This window comes from Glandiceps talaboti, chromosome 5 (assembly GCF_964340395.1).
Source record: "Glandiceps talaboti chromosome 5, keGlaTala1.1, whole genome shotgun sequence".
Lineage (NCBI taxonomy): Eukaryota > Metazoa > Hemichordata > Enteropneusta > Spengelidae > Glandiceps > Glandiceps talaboti.
In genome coordinates, this window is record NC_135553.1 from 6,770,651 (window position 1) to 6,789,654 (window position 19,004).

Consider the following 19,004-nt stretch of genomic DNA (forward strand, 5'->3'; position numbering starts at 1 on the left):
AAAGTTCATCACATAATGAGAAGTATTTCATATGACAAGAATGTATTGCATTCAAATGTCAAAAATAACTTGTATGATAAATATTGACAAATATCCAAAGTGGGGGTTAATCTCCCTTCTACTTGAAGGGTATTTGTTTGTACACAAAAAACTACAAGTTAGAAAAACAGGATTCAGTTATTTATGTTGACTACAAAACAAACACATTGAAATGAAATCAGTATCTACTGATTTGAAATATTTAGTCATGTTGTCAAGTATGAAGTAAGTACATTTCCAAACATTAAACTAATGTCGTGTTTCAATATTGTCATATTCAGGCAGTCACTGGGGTGAGGAAGATCCCTGGGAGAAAGGTTCACAGGATAGTGAATCGTCTCGTGGTAGTGGAGGCTGGATTAGGGTCAACCCTAAGGTAAGAAATTATAGACAAATATTTTATACTCAATGTTTACCGAAATATGTTGTCAAATGCGTCTGATCTTTATCTCCAATTGCAAAATATGTGTAACAGTGATCTCCAATTGTGACGTGTCTACTAGATATCTCCAATTGTGACGTGTCTTATAGTTATCTCCAATACTACTGTACACCTATTGATAAGTGAATGTTATTGCGGTTCACCACTTACATGACCTCTGTTTGACCCACACCTGGGTGTTCCTAGAGGCATTTGAAAAAAGTTATTCAATCCAAGCAAGGAATTTAAACCTCATCAATATTTGAGCTCACACACCTGGTGCCAATAAAAATGCAAATCTTTGCAAATTGGAAGAGATAGCATGGCAACTAGGAGGACAATAGTTGGATGACATACTTACAATTCTATGTAAATATATTCAAAAAATGACACCTACAATACTACTCCAGGGTTATGCAAAGGCCATGAAAATTGCCTATTTGAGTGTACAGTGGGTGGACGTCACATGTCTGACTAATATGTATGTTATAACTTCAGTAATACAAATTCTGCAGTACTTGTCTAACTACTGTTGTATACTATTGAATAGAAAAACCACAAATGTCTGTGTTGACGCTGAGGGCAATATTGTTGAAACTTTACATCTGTGGCTTTGTACTTTACATGTACCTTTAACCTGCATGTAATTTCTTTGGTATCTGCTATTAGTATTACTACTTGTTTGATAGGATGTATGAGGGCCTCACTGGAAAGAAGTCTCAAATGCATATGAGTATTGTAACACCCTATATTTTACAATGAAAGATCAAAAGACTTAGTTGATACTAGTATTGTTTGACTTACCATGATTTTTTTTTTTGTTCAACCATAGGGTGCTAAACCTCCGCCACCCAAGGATCCTAAAACTGCTTGGATGAATAAGCAACTGAAACAACTCATGGATATGGGCTTCAAGAGAGAACTTGCTGAAAATGCATTAAGAAGCAGTAGTATGAGTGTTGAAGGGGCAGTAGGTATGTATTACATGGGATATTTAGTATAACAAGAGTTATCAAATATACTGTTCTTTCACGGCGTATAATTTTTTCAGAGGAAAAGCATCATTGTGAGACTTTTATTCCAAACGTTATTTCAGTCTTGAAGCTGTTGTAAAGATTAATGGATAACATGCATACATTGTCTCATTTCTGATGAGATAATCAAAATTGTTGAACAGAAATCTCTCTACCTCTGTGAGATTTAAAAAACAACAACTTCCAATTCAATGACAATAGAGAAGTTCATTATAGTCCTTCTTTTGGTCTCTATTTTCCTATTTTGGATGACTTATGTTTTCATACATTTATGTATTTCAGAATTACTGGCTGTAGGATCCGAGGGCCATGATCCAACTAAGCAGTCATTGGAAGCCCTTGAACGTCATCGCAGGGAATCAGTACATTCATTACATTCTCTGCAACAAGGTTCTGAACCGACGACCCCGTCAACACCGTTGAACAAAGAAATGGAAAACTTGTCACTTGGTGACAACCAAACTCAAGAGAATAAATCTTTCTTGCCAGTTGGCGATAATCAGCAATCAATTCCCTCTTCAATTGCTCTGTCTCCGTCCTCAACTCTTCCCAATCATGTACAGCTGAATCAGCAGCAACTGCCTTTCAAACCAGGTGTCAATCAGGGTATGCTCTCCACCAGTATTGCCAATACCAGCATTTCCGGTCAGTTAAGTCAACAACAGCAACAGTTACAACAACGCCTGGCTACTTTACAGCAGCAGCAGCAGCAGCAACAACAGCAACAGCAACAGGCCCAACAACTGCTGCAACAACAACAACAACAGCAGCAGCAGCAGCAGCAGCAATCACAGCCAGGTATGAGGAATATGGTTCCCCCGTCACAACAGATGCTGCAACAACAACAACAAATGATGATGCAGGTTCAACAACTGCTACAAGTCGCTGTGCAGGCAGGTCTGATCCAGCCTGCAATGCTACAGCAACAAGTCACACCTCAGCAGGTCATGATGGTCAACCAACTCTTCCAGATGCACATCAATTATCAGAAACTGCTTGCCCAACAACAGTTACTTCAACAGAATGCACAGGGTGGAAAACCGGGTATCAATATGCCGCCGCAGAGACAACAGGAGCTAGCCCTCAGGATTGCAAGGGTACAGCAACAAATCATTCAACAACAGAGGCAGCTCAACCAACAGCAACTGTTACAGCAACAACAGCAGAAACAGAAAATGGAAAACTCTCTACCTGATGGTGGTTCTGGAGGACCTCCAATGAATGCTGGTGGTGATATGAATCAAGAGCTAGGGCCAAAGGAGTCGCGACTACAGCAGTTCTTCAACAAACAGTCCAATAAACCGTCTGATATATTTGGTAGTCAGTTTCGAAGTGAGCCTCAAGAGACACCACCACCCATCCATAACAGTCAGTCTATGCCATCTCTCAGTGATCGTTGGTCCAGCAGTAACTCACCAGGACCACTAGACAACCAGTTACCAACTCCGCCAGATGGTGGATCTTCTGACTGGCCAACCACACCCACATCGAACATCCCTATAAGTAACGTCCCAAGTGACCTCCCACCAGAATTCAAGCCAGGTGTGCCGTGGAAGTACCAAACAAAAGATGTGGAGAATGATCCCAATGCCACTCCAGGAAGTGTATCCCAGTCCATTCTCTCTATTGGCCTGGGAAGTACTCTTGGATCCAACTTGCCAATGACTAGGAACGCATCGCGTGAAGACTTAACTCAACGTGAAAACGAGATCCGTGGCCTTTTGACCAAACCAATGGTGCCACCGTCATCTACAAGTGTGCCCGGACCCGGTCCACCAACCAGTTCCTGGTCAGCCCCACCATATCCTAGCAGCAATAAGCCAAAATCTGCCTGGTCCTCATCTTATCCAGAGAATTACAATCCAAGTTACCCACCCACAACCCTGACAGCAGCATTGTGGAATGTGCCATTGAAATCAACCAATGCCCCATCACGTCCACCTCCTGGTCTGACCACCCAACCCAAGTCATCTTGGAATCAAACTGGAGGCCTGAATCGCAGTGTCAGCTGGGACACATCAACTACTGCATCGACTACCAGAGCCAGCAGTACATTCCCATCAGGTGAGCAGAGTGAAGGTACATATGAAGTCATATTGTATATATGTTGCTTGATGTGAAGTCACTATGTACAGTACATTTATCACTTCACTTTATCACATCATAACATGGAAGCACGCATGGTTTCATTCGTTTCAAAAAATGAAATTATATCAGTAAGTGTTTGGTATACACTCTAACAATTGTATGATTAACTCCATCTCAATGAACATACTGACATTATGTTTGAAAAAAAAACTAATAGCCATTCATGCTTCCAGGCTTACAATTTATCTTCTATGTTCGTGTGTGTTTTTGTTTGAATTAATCTTTTAACAATGGGGATAGGAGTATAGAGTGATGGAAGGAAAAGTCCAGACAGGCTTAATTCTGCCTTTAGTACACTGTATTGGTTACAGCTATCAACTTAGAAATACATATATGGATTTTGGGTGATGAAATAGTACCTTGACACTAATTCAAGTTTGAAATTGTGTAAAGAACCCCTACTACACTAGATATGTGTTCAGCCATTTCAGGGGATTTCCTGCAATGGTTTATGGGAAAACTTTTGCTGATGACATCATATTTACAACAGTCTGTTTGTTGTAGATGATAGCAGAAATCAATACAAGGGTACTAAAGGCAGAAATAGGTCTGATTGGACTTTATTCAAGAGTGAAAATTTTAGCAAGTTTACCACACTTGTCAGTTAGATATGGTGAAACTAACTTTCCAAGTGACAGAATCACTTGTGACTACTGATAGCTTTAATTCCCATTTCATCTTAGAATACAGAAATGAAAGTGAAATATTTTGATTATTGTCTCACATTGTATGACAGGGTGATGGCCATAACAAAATTCTGTCTTATTTTCTGTCTTTCTGTTGATGAATTATTTCACAATTTATGCAGTATGATAAAAAACATGGAACAGTGTTTAATTGTTGATGCTGTGACACACTTTAGTGTTCATCATCTAGACATTAGTATTTTAACTTATGAACAAACTAGGGAAGATTGTCACAATTTATGAAGCAGATATTAAAAGAGAAAATGGCAGATAATAAGATGTATTAAGTAATTGTATAATACCATAAAATAAAATAGACCAGAAAAAGGAACACGCACACACACACACACACACACACACACACACACACACACACACACAAGATTGATCAGAAGGAATGATCAGATAATTGTACAAAAGTCAGAGTTCTAGTTCAAATGGTAACCTCACATAGATTCAACAACCATGGTTTTGTCAAAAATTGTCAATATTTTTACCCAGAATGCAATGTAACATTCTATAATTGGCTCCCGTCGTATATGCTATAAGTGATGTTTTACAGTGTGAGAATCAACTGTCATGCTTCAAGAAGTGAAAGTTCTGACAACTAAATTTGTTGTCATGTTGTTATTGCAGGCTATTCAGGAGGATCTGGTTGGGGAAGTGAACAAGTCCAGGATGCACCTTCTAATTGGTTGGTGCTCAGAAATCTCACTCCACAGGTAAGAATCTTAGTTGTTCACTTAAGAGGTTACTTGGGGAAAGGGTAAGACGAGGGTAGGGATACCAAAAACCTTGAATTGTGTCAACAAATGGAGCCTGAACAATAAAGAAGAAAGGAAACAAGACTGTAATACTAATAGTAAAGAATGGTTTGAGGACAAGAAATAAACAGGAGATTTTAATTGTAGAATGTTGTAGACAGAAAGGACTTGTATTTGACTAGGCTAAAAAAATATTGTAGTCCCACAAAAACATCCCTAAGATACAAGTTTGAAAATTGATTGTAACATTGGGCAGTCTTGCAAAATTTAACAATTATGTTTTGTGAAGGCCATGCAATTAAACTTATTGCAAAGTGTAGATACAGTGTTTTGTTGACTTCACTGGGGTTGGATTTGTTTTTCACCAATTTACTTTGCTGGTCCTGTACAAGGAGATCCCTGAATGTGACGTTACTCCGCAGTTGATATGTGCATGTGGCTGATAACTGCATGACACTTCTAATATCATCTGAAACATTGTCGGCAGTCTGTATGCAACTTTCAGTATATGTTGTATATCTTTGGGGACTGACCTTGTACCATATATGGTGTTTTGTATCTAAGATTTGTTGCTACCATGTCTGTTTTTCTTCAGATTGATGGATCCACCTTGCAAACACTGTGCAAACAGCATGGACCTCTGCATACATTCCACCTCAACTTAAACCAGGGACAAGCACTGATACAGTACAGCACACGAGAAGAAGCTGCCAAAGCACAGAAGGCTCTACATATGTGTGTACTCGGCAATACCACCATCATGGCAGAGTTTGCCTCACCAGAAGTTGCTCGGATGTTTGAACGCAACAATCAGACTAGCGGGTGGCCACAGTCCCTGGGGAGTGGTAGTAACAAGTACAATAGTGGTGGTATGTCTACTTTTGGAAATAAAGAGTCTCTGGGAAGTCAATCATGGAATGGGTCTTCCAACACTATCAATCTGCCTAGCATGCCTGGAAATCAACTCTGGTCCATGCAAGCTACCCCAACCTCCACCACATCATGGGGAAGCAGTGGAGACTCCACACACGTGTCAAGCCCCACCTCCATGAATTTCCTACCAGAGAATCTGTTAGGGGAGAACTCTGTGTAATATTGCCCTGTGTCAAAAAACCCCAAACAACTTCACTATGATTTACCTGGGGTGCATTGTACTGCCTTGCCATTTGGTGTCCCACGGTTCACATGGTGTGCTCTTGTTTACATGAGGTATATATACCCCACGTCACAATGAAAACCACTTCACCCAGGGCTTGTGGCATTTTGTCTTTATTTGGTTCAGGTATTTACTTTAAGTTTACATTTTAACAAGGTGCACTTAGTTTCAACTACATGCAGGTTATCTTTTTACAGTAGTAGCCATATTTGAAGGAAACGACAAACACAACTGACTGGCTGTCAAAATTAAATGACGAAACAGAATTAGCCACATTTTTAGTGACTTTGTGTGTCTTTGTCACCCATAGGGTGGATCTTTTGATTGTCCAATCCTAAACCAATGAATTTGAATGGAGCATTACTGGTACGCTTTGATTGGTTGTACTGACTTGTCAATCACGGCTTAGTATGCTTTGATTGGGTGTAATGACTTGTCAATCATTGCTTGTTATGCTTTGATTGGTTGTGCTGTCTTGTCAATCATTGCTTGATCATTACTAAAATAGCCATCATTGTCAATCCATCCTCATTCCTTCCTACCTTCAAAGAAACAAAAAAAGACGAAAAATAAAGAAACAGATAAAAAAAAAATCTCAAAAAAGATAAAATATGAAAAAAATAAACGAACCTGAACTACCTTTACATTTTCACAAAGAATACTGAAATGCAAGATACAAGACATTTGCGACATTTACCTAAAAAACATTGTCCTTTATTGCAATCATGCCAATGAATAATTTTGTTTAATGACTGTGCGATAATAATAATAATGACTTTTTTGATGTGGTCTCTTCCAAGGCAATGTGTGACAATTACAAAGCAAAGTATGCCTTTTAGTATGGCCACTTTACAATGGAATCTCTATTTTCCATACAAAAGTGACTATACGTAGAAACCCAAAAAAAATTAAAAACTTGAAAAAAATTTATCAAAAAAAAAAAAAGAGAAAAAACTTGAACTAGGCCACCTATAAAATGGAGGCTTTTATGTGTGTGTGTATGAGATGTTGTTTATATGTTTGCTTTATTGAAGACAATGATGATGTACTGCTTACTACTACTTATAGCTGGCAATGGACACTAGAGTATTACATGGAGACAGACCTGTACTTAGCTCTGTATACGGTCATCTCATGGCTATTAAACATTTTAAAAAATGATTAAAAAAAAAAGTGTCTCAACTTGGTGTTTTTATTGTGTATGTGTTTGAATATTGTCATCCTTCTCATTCAAATAATGAAGTGGAAGTACAGTGCATTGGTTTTATAGACTACAACTGTAATGAATATTATGCAGGTTACAGAAGTAATGAAGATACTGTTATTTGAATCAAAATTCTTGATAAAGAAGCCCAATGAGGTTTGAAGCTAGTCATATATTGATTACTGTACTCATCAAATTTCTTGAAAAATTCGGTGGCACTGAGTTGCAAATCTAGTCAAAGACACCAGCTGGTTTCATAGTCCTTTACTATAGAGTAAACATGGCATTGGTGTTCTCAGTGTTTGGTCACAAAATGAAATAGTATGGTGGAGAAACATAGTTGGTATCTGTGTAAAGCCAATGCTGTATCCTTCACTTGATTAGGTGGCTGGGGATGTCAATGGAAAACATATATATTTTATGAAGTTGCTACTTTAATTGTGTACAGTGATATGTTTTGTGAAAAAAACAAATTGTTCATTGCAATCATTTTACAGTGTGTTGCTTCAAAGATCTGATTTACTGTATCGGAATATTGTAGCTACTTCATAGTCCATAATATACATGCATACACATACAATTATTCAGTACACACAATTTATAAACCTTTGTGCATTGCTAGGACAGTTGATGACGTAGTAGGGATTTCATTGACACTTTCATTATTATGTATGATGAATTACATCATCAAATCATTTAGAAGTTATATCTCGGTACCTGGTTTGAGTTCTATCAGTCAGTGTTGTTAGGTATGCTTCAGTGTTGGTAGAATACTGCAAGTAATGTTTAAATATGCAGCAAAAATAAACTCCAAAATGTATAAACTTTCAGCTTGTTTCCCATTTATAACCAACAGGTAAGTGTCTTGATATTACTGTAAGTAATTATAAATGACAGAGGTACAAACAAGAACAAGAAATACACCTAGGTTTAGACATGATCATGGCATTGACCAAATGAACTCTTCAATCTTTCCGTCAATAAAACACACTAACTGTAAGAATACTTTAAAAAATGATGGCACCACCTAACACCCCCCCCCCCCTTCCACCTTAAAGCAGTATATATCCATGTCCCTGTATCTCAAAGACAACTGTAAAACGGTTCCAGTCCTCGAAGATTACTAGTATATTGCACTATCTGTGCACACATCCAGATTGGCCGGAAATGAACCACATCAGAGTATGGCATTCTGACTATTTTAACAACACTTTCAAACCAAATAGCTAACTCTAGACTATATTGGACCTATATAGTATCCTAAATCATGTTTCGGTTGGATACTTGATTGTATTATAGCCGTAGTCAGTTGATTGTTGTTTGCCTATTTTGAGAAGAAAAAATAGTTGTGTCATTTATTTCATCCATTTTGTTGTCTGTCTATATTCATAAGATATACTATATGGATCCCAGCCTACTACAAACATCAGTCTAGACTCTAGGCTTGGTTGATCTTGGCTTCTACCTGTCTTGACTCTCAGTTGCCATAGTTGACCTCGATTTGTCCTCAAATCCATAATCAATATGTCTGATCAGTTGGTCATTCAATCCATGTCTATAAAGAAATAGTGACATGTCAGGGATGCAGGGAAGAGTGGGTATTTGGACATATGTGTGCAAAGATTGGCCTAATACTTTATTTTGTGCTGTTTAATATGGTAATTTTGTTTTACTTTTTTATTTGTTTTCACTTATGATTATTTACTAATCAAACAAGTATAGTTATGATTAGTTTACAGTATATAATGCCAAACGTAATGTTTCTCAAAAAAAACTATACAAAATTGTTTTAAAAGGTAAATGTACTAACAGGCACACCATGTCTTCTGTCATGAATATTGATCTCCTTAGAGAGTTGTTTCAAATTTATGGTCCAACTCCTAAAAACCAAAGAAAACAGACCATACTTCACAAACATGTAAGGACACTGAGAACAGAGTGATATGTCCATTTAAGGACACAAACACATATGATACTGCCTAACTTAATGGAAATACTACAGTTGAACAATACACTTATCTATCAAGTTGTAAAAGACCAGTAATAAAACCCACAGTTACACAGGTAACTGGAGGTACCAATGATATCAGAGGTAGATAGTTTCTCAGACCATGGCGGCTGTAGAGATTGCGATTCTGGATAAAATTGGTGAAGATTTCCTTTGCTGTAGTGTTTGTTTAGAGCATTTTACGACGCCTAAGATTTTACCATGTCTACATAATTTCTGTCAGAAGTGTCTCGTACCCATTGTAGAAAGGAATGGTTCTCTTGAGTGCCCGACTTGCGGTAATCCCTGCCGTTTGCCAGATCTTGGGGTGCCGGGACTGACAACGAACTTTTTCATGAACAACCTCATCGAAATATTCAAGAAACGAGTAGAGTTGTCTGGCAGTGTATCGGTCAAGTGTGATGCATGTAAAGAGAACACAGCAACAAAGCGATGTGTAGACTGTCCACAGTTTAGCTGTGATAAATGTGTTGAAGTACACAAGAACTTTCCAGCTCTTCGTTCACATCGCATTCTGTCGATTGAAGAGTTTCAGCAGGGAGCAAAGTCTGCTACGCCTACTCCCATCCAACCTGTTGAACATTGCAGCGTTCACCATGACAACCAGATCAAATTCTACTGTGACACTTGTAAGGTAGCAGTTTGTATGGAATGTACTATAGTTGATCACCGAGTACCTGATCATAAACATCGACACATAAAACAAGTAGCAGACGAGTATAAAACTGAGCTAGCCCAGCTGATTGCAGAGCTGAAGAAGAAAGAACGAGATGTTGACAGACAGAAAGTTGCAGCTGTACAGACACGTACTACACTGACAGAAGAACTCAAGGTAGGCATTTTATCTTTTATATTCAGTTTACATGTAATTCTATCTTGCTACTGATGTAAAAGGAGTGAATATAGGAAATACTTGAATTCATAATAATAGTATGAATGTTATTAATTATGGATATCCAAAGAAAAGAGGTTCTACGAGAATATAGAAAGACACTGGGAAAGAGAGAATTACATACAGCCTCAGCCTTTTAGCGGTCTGAGATGCAGCTGAGAGCGAAGTAACCGGAACCAGGGAAAGAAAAATATAGTTTTAAAACTGAATGAGTGAATTGATCAATATCACACACAAAATAAGTTGCATTGCACCACGAAAATTCAATCGATCAATCATTCAACCAAATAATAAATCAATTAATAAATCAATTGATCGATCAATCAATAAATTACATGCTCGCTGCCCCCTGTGGTCTGTCTGTCTGTCTATCTGTACGGTATGTGTGTGTGTGTGTGTGTGTGTGCGTGCGTGTGTGTGTGTGTGTGTGTGTGCGTGTGTGCGTGTGTGCGTGCATGTGTGTGTGTGTGTGTGTGTGTGTGTGTGTGTGTGTGTGTGTGTGTGTGTGTGTGTGTGTGTGTGTGTGTGTGTGTGTGTGTGTGTGTTGACGACTTATTAAAACTCAAAAACCACTAGACTGATTGCCTTGGTATTTGTTGGTGACATTACTTTTGGTGTCTCGTTGGGAAATTGTTCAAATGAAAATGATTCTATCACAGGTATGTGATTTGGGTCAAAATTGCTCCAAATTGTCCCAAATTCTCGGAAGTTGGTAATGTCTCCCATCATGGGGGAAGTTCTGAATCACTCATGCGTCGTGACTTCAGAAAACACTGACAAAGCCATGGTGGATACCTGGCAAAAGCTTTGGTAAGCTAATTAAATTTTGGTGCAACATTAATTTAGACTGAACTCTTGCACAGATGAGCTTTTATTATACTATTGAAGATTCATAGTTGTTCATAACATGATGATACCATCAGTGATATGCAAATTAGGGACAAAAATGTGTTGTTTTGGTCAAAAATCTACAATTCCAAAATTATTGAGCAGATTGGGTTGAAATTTGATGGGAACATTCTTAGTGGTGTTCAGACTAAGAAATCTTCATAACATGATGATCCCGTCAGTGATATGCAAATTAGGTCAATGATACCAGGGTGTATATGTCACATAAGGCTTTACTGATGTAACACTTAAGTTTTAATGAGTCATTTGCATAGTTAAAATGATTCTCAGTAATTAGGCTATATTTTAAGAATGTCCCCTTCAATTTTTTGTATAATTTGGTATATATATTGATGGTAAACAAAGTTCATGCACCATATAAAGTTTGATAATGTAGCTTTTAGTTTTAATGACTCATTTGCATAATTAATGATTTTCAGTAATTAGGCTATATCTTCAAAATGCATAAATCAAATTCAAAATAATTTGGTACATACTTCAAACATAACTCATCGCATATGTTCTGTTGCATTCCAAAAATCATTGTGTGTAGGAACGAAAATCTAAAGTCTTGCCCTTACGGAAGGTATTCAATTTGAATCTTAAGTCTTTGCCCTTACGGAAGGCATTCAGTTTAAATCTAAAGTCTTTGCCCTTACGGAAGGCATTCAGTTTAAATCTAAAGTCTTTGCCCTTACGGAAGGCATTCAGTTTAAATCTAAAGTCTTTGCCCTCATTGAAGGCATTCAGTCGGGTATGAAATTCAGTTTGTTCAAAGCTCAATACAAGTTGCTTCCAAATGTTAATCATGTTGGAAATCAACCCAGATTTTGTAATTCTTGTAACTTTCTCTCTGTCTTTGATCATTTCTGTATAGAAAGAGGAAAAGAAAGTGAAATTAAAAGCCGAGGAAATGATCAACCAGATAAGGAAAGAAGAAAACAGACTGATAGATGAGTTGAACAGACAATATACATCAAAAATGAAATCTGCAGATGTAGATGTTGATGAGTTGGAGTTGAATCATGGGAATATAAAAAGTACATGCAGTTATATAGAAACACTGATGCATCATGGGAGTCATGTTCAACTTCTAACTACCAAGAAAGAAGCTTTACATCGCATCAAAGAACTGATTGCCATGGAAACCAAGTCACAACTGCAGTATGAGAGAGTAGAATTCCAACCCAGTGATGGTTTGCAGGAACATGGAATGCTGGGATTGTTGAGATCTGATATCTGTATATCTGAGTGTACAGTTGAAAACATTCCCAAACAACTGTTGAAGGGTGACCACGCTGACCTGTCTATTACAACCAGAGATTCCACAGGAAAACAAGTCATCCCAAGACAAGAGGTCAAGGCCAAGGTGAGAAAACCTAATGGATCACATCATGATGTCATGGTAACAGACAACAAAGATGGAACACACAAAGTTACCATGAAGGGGGACATTTCAGGTAGACACCAGGTTACCATGACAACCAGAGATCAACCAATACCAGGATCACCATGTGAAATTCCAGTCAATGCTTTGGTGAAAACCATTGGAGAGGAAGGTACTGGGGATTTAGCTTTTAACCAGCCCTTCAGTGTCACACTTGACAAACATGGAAACTTTGTCACAGCTGATACTTATAATCATAGGATTCAGATAACAAGTAAAACTGGTAGATTTAAAAAAGTCTTGAAATTTACACAATTTAAACAGAAATTTACTCCATATGACATAGCAATTTCAAGTGATGATGAATACTTCAGTACAGATAATAACAACAAACAAGTCATCATTAGTGACGTCAATGGTCATGTTGTCAGATGTTTTGGGGAGACTGAGTTAAAGGGTCCCTATGGCATAGCTATCAGTACTGACCCTCGAAATAGGATTGTGTATGTAGTAGACTTTGCTGCTAACTGTATTAGAATGTACAGGTATGATAGCATATGTCGGTATATTGGATCCTTTGGTTCTAAAGGGAGTGGTCCAGGTCAGTTTAATTGGCCCTATTACCTTGTGATTAGTCAGGGAATGTTATTTGTAACAGATTGTTACAACCACCGTGTCCAGGTTTTCACAATGTCTGGTCAATTCCTGTATTCCTTTGGTTGTAAAGGTACAAAGGATGGTCAGCTGAAGTGGCCTAGAGGTATAGCAGTGGACAAGTACAGATATTTGTATGTAAGTGATAGCAGTCGCATACAGAAGTTTGATAGTAGTGGTCAGTTTGTATGTCGTATTGATAGTGATGAGGATGGGTTGAATAGTCCCTATGGTATTGCATTGACTGATGATGAACCATGTAGGATTGTTGTTGCTGACCTTAACAATCATTGTCTGAAACAGTGTGTGAACTTAAGGGAAAATGACTACTGGTCATAAGGACCGACATGTAGCAAATACTGCTGGTCCTTAAGGAAAACTGCTGGTCCATACTCAATGCAGTTCACGTTCACTACCTGTATCTACACCCCCCCCCCCCCCATTTACAGATTAAATGATTTGAACTTTAATATGATACAACATATCTTTAGATATAAAAGTAAAAGAGAGTACAACGAATTGTTCACTATCCACTATTTTTTCATAAAATTTCCACTAACAGAGTCAAAAAATAACTTTGAAGTAAATTTTGGATTCACAAGCAAGTACTTTTTGACTCTATGAGTAGAAGTTTTCATCTGTAACTATGAACCCAGAGACTATGAATATTCATTCTCGCATAATCTGTTCCTATAGACTATAGACTATAGGTTTTGTCGCATAACTATCCCTCTTGAAAACTGTGCATTTGCTTTATTTCAATTTCCATCCACACAGTGACACGGAGCGGTTTCGTCTTCCTTCAGTCTTTACAAATATGTACAGAAGCCACCCCCTCCCCATAAAGCCCTACCCGTATACCCTACCGTGGTGTATTGAGTATCGTCTCTGGTTGTTTGTGTAAGAAATCTGACCATGATGAAGAGAACTATCATGGCTAAACATGTCTTACAGTGCGAGTTGTTTTTGACGTGGGAACGTGATATGGTAACTGTACAGTAATGTGTCATCCACTATGTACCCGTGTTTGGCATGATGCAGTAATTTTCCTGATACAACAATGGCAACAAAAATGCAACATTTCTAAGTTTATAGTACGTTGATTACAACATGACAGGACATACATCATCATATGCATCAAATTGAAAGCAATCAGACTACGCATTTTTTTACTGTTTAAAAAAAATAAACTATCGTACTGAAGATGTTTTACGAAGTGTACATGCCTTCTTTATTAGTTACAACGCCATTTTCAGAGTAGTTTATATGTTTTCCGTCAGTTTGTTTTGATCATGGCCACACACATGGGGGAACTCCGGTAAATTGATCGGGAAACCCGCTAACATTTACCGGCTTTAATACCAGCCTTTAAAAAAAACAGTGTCTCTTTCGTCTTCTTCTTCGGAAGCTCATTGCCGCCTTCTAAATATCGCCACATACTTTATAAATACAACGTGGAACTGTCTCAAACACGTTAAAAGTTTCATACACTTCGAACAGTAAACTTTACAACAATGATTACGATATCATGGCGGAAAAAGACGCATGCACCGAATGCGTACAATGAGTCTGAATGTGTAAGACGTTCTGATTAGACAAGACAAAAATAATTAGAGAAATTCAGCCAATCATGTGTTTGCTAACATAATTTCATAAAGTAAATGCTGTATGCTACGTCATATGTAGACATGATATCAACATTGGCAACAACACATAGCAAGCTAGCTCTGTGTCGCTTGACTTGAACGAGATGTCGAGAGTAAAATAGGTAACACAAGATCAGATTCATGTAGGTGAAATTGGATATATCTTTGAATAAATGTTATTATTTACTCCAAATTTCAGTCGGTCATAAGGACCGATAAGTTGTTGTAATTCTGAAAAACTGTCGGTCCGAACGGAAATCTGTTGGTCTCGGACCGAAGGACCGGCGTTAATTTCGCACGCTGGTCTGAAAGTGTTTGTACAGTAATGGTAGATTTCAACAACATCTCTAACTGTACAGACAACATACCCCATTATACCAACAACCACTGTATCAAAGTGTTTGTACAGTAATGACAGATTTCAACATCTCTACCTGTACAGACAACATACCCCATTATACCAACAACCACTGTATCAAAGTGTTTGTACTGTAATGGGAGATTTCAACATCACTAACTGTACAGACAACATACCCCATTATACCAACAACCACTGTATCAAAGTGTTTGTACAGTAATGGGAGATTTCAACATCTCTACCTGTACAGACAACATACCCCATTATACAAACAACTACTGTATCAAAGTGTTTGTACAGTAATATGAGATTTCAACATCACTAACTGTACAGACAACATACCCCATTATAACTGATACCAACAACCCTTGCCTGAAAGTGTTTGTACAGTAAAGAAAGATTGCAACATCTCTAACTGTACAGACAACCATTTTAAAATACACACATGATAAGCCATGCATATACCACCAACGATTACATATCAAAGTGTATACAGTGATACATTTCAAGTGCATCTCTTGCCATGGAAAGAGCTGTCAACAAAGTTGGAACTAAAAACCATACAGAGATTCCCATCCCCACCTTCCTTTTACCAGAGTTGAATTTCCAATGAACAACAACACATCCCACCTCCCCTTTACCCCAGCAGATATGAACTACCACACAACATTGTTTGGTGGTCTCCTGAAGAGTACTGTCATTTTAGAAATGGAACAAAAGTATTCTAAACTATTATAATGAAATTGTACTTTTTATACATTATACCAAGTAAAGAGTTGCATGATTATATTAATATCTGTATCCTGATGTAGTATTCATTATCACTTGATATTGTTTTATAGTACTTATCAGTTATATTACAAATGGTATAGAGTAACAATTAATGAAGTCTGTTAGTAAAGTTACACTAATTACAATTCTTTGTCTAGTCTTGATTACACACACGGTCTCATCATTGGAGGCTACAACCACCTAGTGAGAGACCCTCTACTGGAGTTGGAGAGTCTGGGTAACAGGGACTAGTCTTTGCCTTGATATGCATGTAAAGTACACCCAGTGTTTGTATAATTTATCTAGACACAGGAAAAGTTACATGTCAGTACATTACACCTTTTATCTTGACATTGTAGTTTGATGCCCTCAACCTTTATTATACTGATTCTTTTGTTTTTTGTCATCAGTTATTGGTTATCAGTTATGCCTCACTTGAGGTATGTAAGGGAGTCAAAAACGGAAAGTTTTGAGACAAAGACTGCTAGATCTTTCACTTTGCCCCACAACTTTTCATTTTATTTGTTTTGATCCCTTTGTTACCTTACTCACTTGTGAGAATATCCTGAGACAGCTATACTAAAGAGTGTGTAGACTTTAATTCCAAATTTGCTGTTAGCATTACCTAAGAAGATAAACTTTTCAGTGGTTAAAATGTCACTTTGAATTTGTAATGTTAGACAAGAACAAAAACAGGGGAGTGTGTGTTTGAAGAGCAGTAACTTGATGTAGAAAGTAACTGTGTTGTGATATACTTAGAGAAGTAACTTAACACAGAAAGTAACTGTGTTGTGATATATTTAGAGAAGTAACTTAACACAGAAAGTGACTGTGTTGTGATATATTTAGAGAAGTGATTTGACACAGAAAGTAACTGTGTTGTGATATACTTAGAGAAGTAACTTGACACAGAAAGTAACTGTGTTGTGATATTTTAGAGAAGTAACTTGACACAGAAAGTAACTGTGTTGTGATATTTTAGAGAAGTAATTTGACACAGAAAGTAACTGTGTTGTGATATTTTAGAGAAGTAATTTGACACAGAAAGTAACTGTGTTGTGATATATTTAGAGAAGTAATTTGACACAGAAAGTAACTGTGTTGTGATATTTTAGAGAAGTAATTTGACACAGAAAGTAACTGTGTTGTGATATATTTAGAGAAGTAATTTGACACAGAAAGTAACTGTTGTGATATATTTAGAGAAGTAATTTGACACAGAAAGTAACTGTTGTGATATATTTAGAGAAGTAATTTGAGACAGAAAGTAACCGTGTTGTGATATTTTTAGACAAGTAACTTGATGTAGAAAGTAACCGTGTTGTGATATATTTAGAGAAGTAACTTAACACAGAAAGTAACTGTGTTGTGATATTTTTAGAGAAGTAATTTGACACAGAAAGTAACTGTGTTGTGATATATTTAGAGAAGTGATTTGACAGAATAACTGTGTAAAATTGAACCAAGTTTCTATATTGAGGTCTTCACTTTGAAATATGATTTAAAATGATTTTGCTATCACTGTTGAACTGTTAAATGTGAAAATGTGCTTCAGAATTTGGCTTTAAACAGTTGAAAAAATTATAAACCTGGACTGTCTCATTAAAAAGATGTCTTCAGAATTCATTTTAATTCAACTTTTCTACACTTCGGTGTACCTGTAATTATTCATGTTATTCCTGTAGGTAGTCATGTGATTCCTTTGAAAAGTCATGTAATTCTTGTGAATGCATGTGACTCATGTGACCAATCACATGATTTATATTTGTCCATTAGAATCTGTTCAAGTATGCTGTGCTAGTGATGTCACCCTCTGAGAGATGTGAATTCAGTCTTTCGGCAAAGTAATTTTCTGGTCAGATTTCTCAATTTGGGGCTGGCAATATAACCCTCTCTAAATATTCATTTATTGACATTAGAAATATACAAAAAACGTAATAACAATAGACTTGCACATATTAATTTTTTTTATTAGTTAGGCACATCAATAACTTTATCTGATCATAGCTACAATTTATTACAGTTTCCCTACTTTTGACATTTTTTACAAAAAAAAATTGTTTTCTTTTATATGTATATCAAAATCAAAAAGATGAATTCCTGGTGATCCTACTCAATAGTTTAATTTTCTTACCATCATGATAGTTGGGTAGTGAAGTCTGTACATGTGCGTCTTATCAGATTGAACGCTGCATAGTACTACTTTCATCACAGGAGACTGTAAATGGTATTTTAATTTCTGTTGAATAAAATAAAATTAATTTTTATATAATTTACACAATTTGAGTGTTGATATTCTCTTTATTATTTAGTTGAATAGTTAGAGTAAAAGACTGACTCTGAATCTGATGGTTGCTGGTTTGAGACTTGTCACTGCTGTTTGTTTCTGAATAGCTAAAGTCCTTTGGCAACATCCAAAATTGAGAGAGATTGTTTAAGGAAAAATGATCAGATCATCTTAAATCCATTTATGATAGTTCCAGCTACATTTTAATTACCCAGTTTATTGGACCAAAATTCACTGGATTCATTAATTTGCATATCACATTGTCACAAGCACTGTATAATATTTTACCCACAAAAAACTATGGGATATCTGTGTGCCTGTGTCTGTGGGTGTATATGTATGTGTGTGTGTCCATATTGTATGTGCATGTTGTTGCATGCATGTGTTGTCATATCCTTCCATATACGTTCTTGACACAGATGGATGGATAGATAGATAACTACATACATACATACATACATACACACATACATACACACATACACACATACACACATACATACATACATACATACATACATACATACATACATACATACATACATACATACATACATACATACATACATACATACATACATACATACATACATACATACATACATACATACACTCACTCTCACTCAGACACATATGTTAGGGACATTATGATCCATTAAAA

General features: G+C 36.9%; 2 protein-coding genes across 8 annotated transcripts in view; both read left to right on the top strand.

The window, feature by feature from the left end:
• Nucleotides 1-7,403, top strand: part of LOC144435984 (uncharacterized) — an 83,678-nt gene extending 76,275 nt beyond the window's left edge. For 6 of the 7 annotated variants that reach the window (XM_078124633.1, XM_078124634.1, XM_078124637.1 and 3 more), the window contains 5 exons: nucleotides 321-415; nucleotides 1,293-1,434; nucleotides 1,777-3,573; nucleotides 4,965-5,050; nucleotides 5,688-7,403. In XM_078124633.1, coding sequence (XP_077980759.1) covers nucleotides 321-415; nucleotides 1,293-1,434; nucleotides 1,777-3,573; nucleotides 4,965-5,050; nucleotides 5,688-6,185 — 2,618 coding nt within the window. In that variant the 3' untranslated portion in view covers nucleotides 6,186-7,403. The remainder of the gene's footprint in view (nucleotides 1-320; nucleotides 416-1,292; nucleotides 1,435-1,776; nucleotides 3,574-4,964; nucleotides 5,051-5,687) is intronic. The other variant, XM_078124635.1, reaches the window with a different exon arrangement.
• A 2,160-nt stretch (nucleotides 7,404-9,563) lies between these two features.
• LOC144434941 (E3 ubiquitin-protein ligase TRIM71-like) lies at nucleotides 9,564-13,620 on the top strand. The gene is made up of 2 exons (XM_078123469.1): nucleotides 9,564-10,292; nucleotides 12,118-13,620. Exons 1-2 carry the CDS (start codon nucleotides 9,564-9,566, stop codon nucleotides 13,618-13,620), a joined length of 2,232 nt encoding a protein of 743 aa, XP_077979595.1.
• The last annotated feature ends 5,384 nt before the right edge of the window (nucleotides 13,621-19,004 follow it).

Coding starts and splice junctions, on each gene's coding strand:
- LOC144434941 (XM_078123469.1), top strand. CDS start 9,564: ATGGCGGCTGTAGAGATTGCGATTCTGGATAAAATTGGTGAAGATTTC. Junction 10,293..12,117: donor CACTGACAGAAGAACTCAAG/GTAGGCATTTTA, acceptor ATTTCTGTATAG/AAAGAGGAAAAGAAAGTGAA.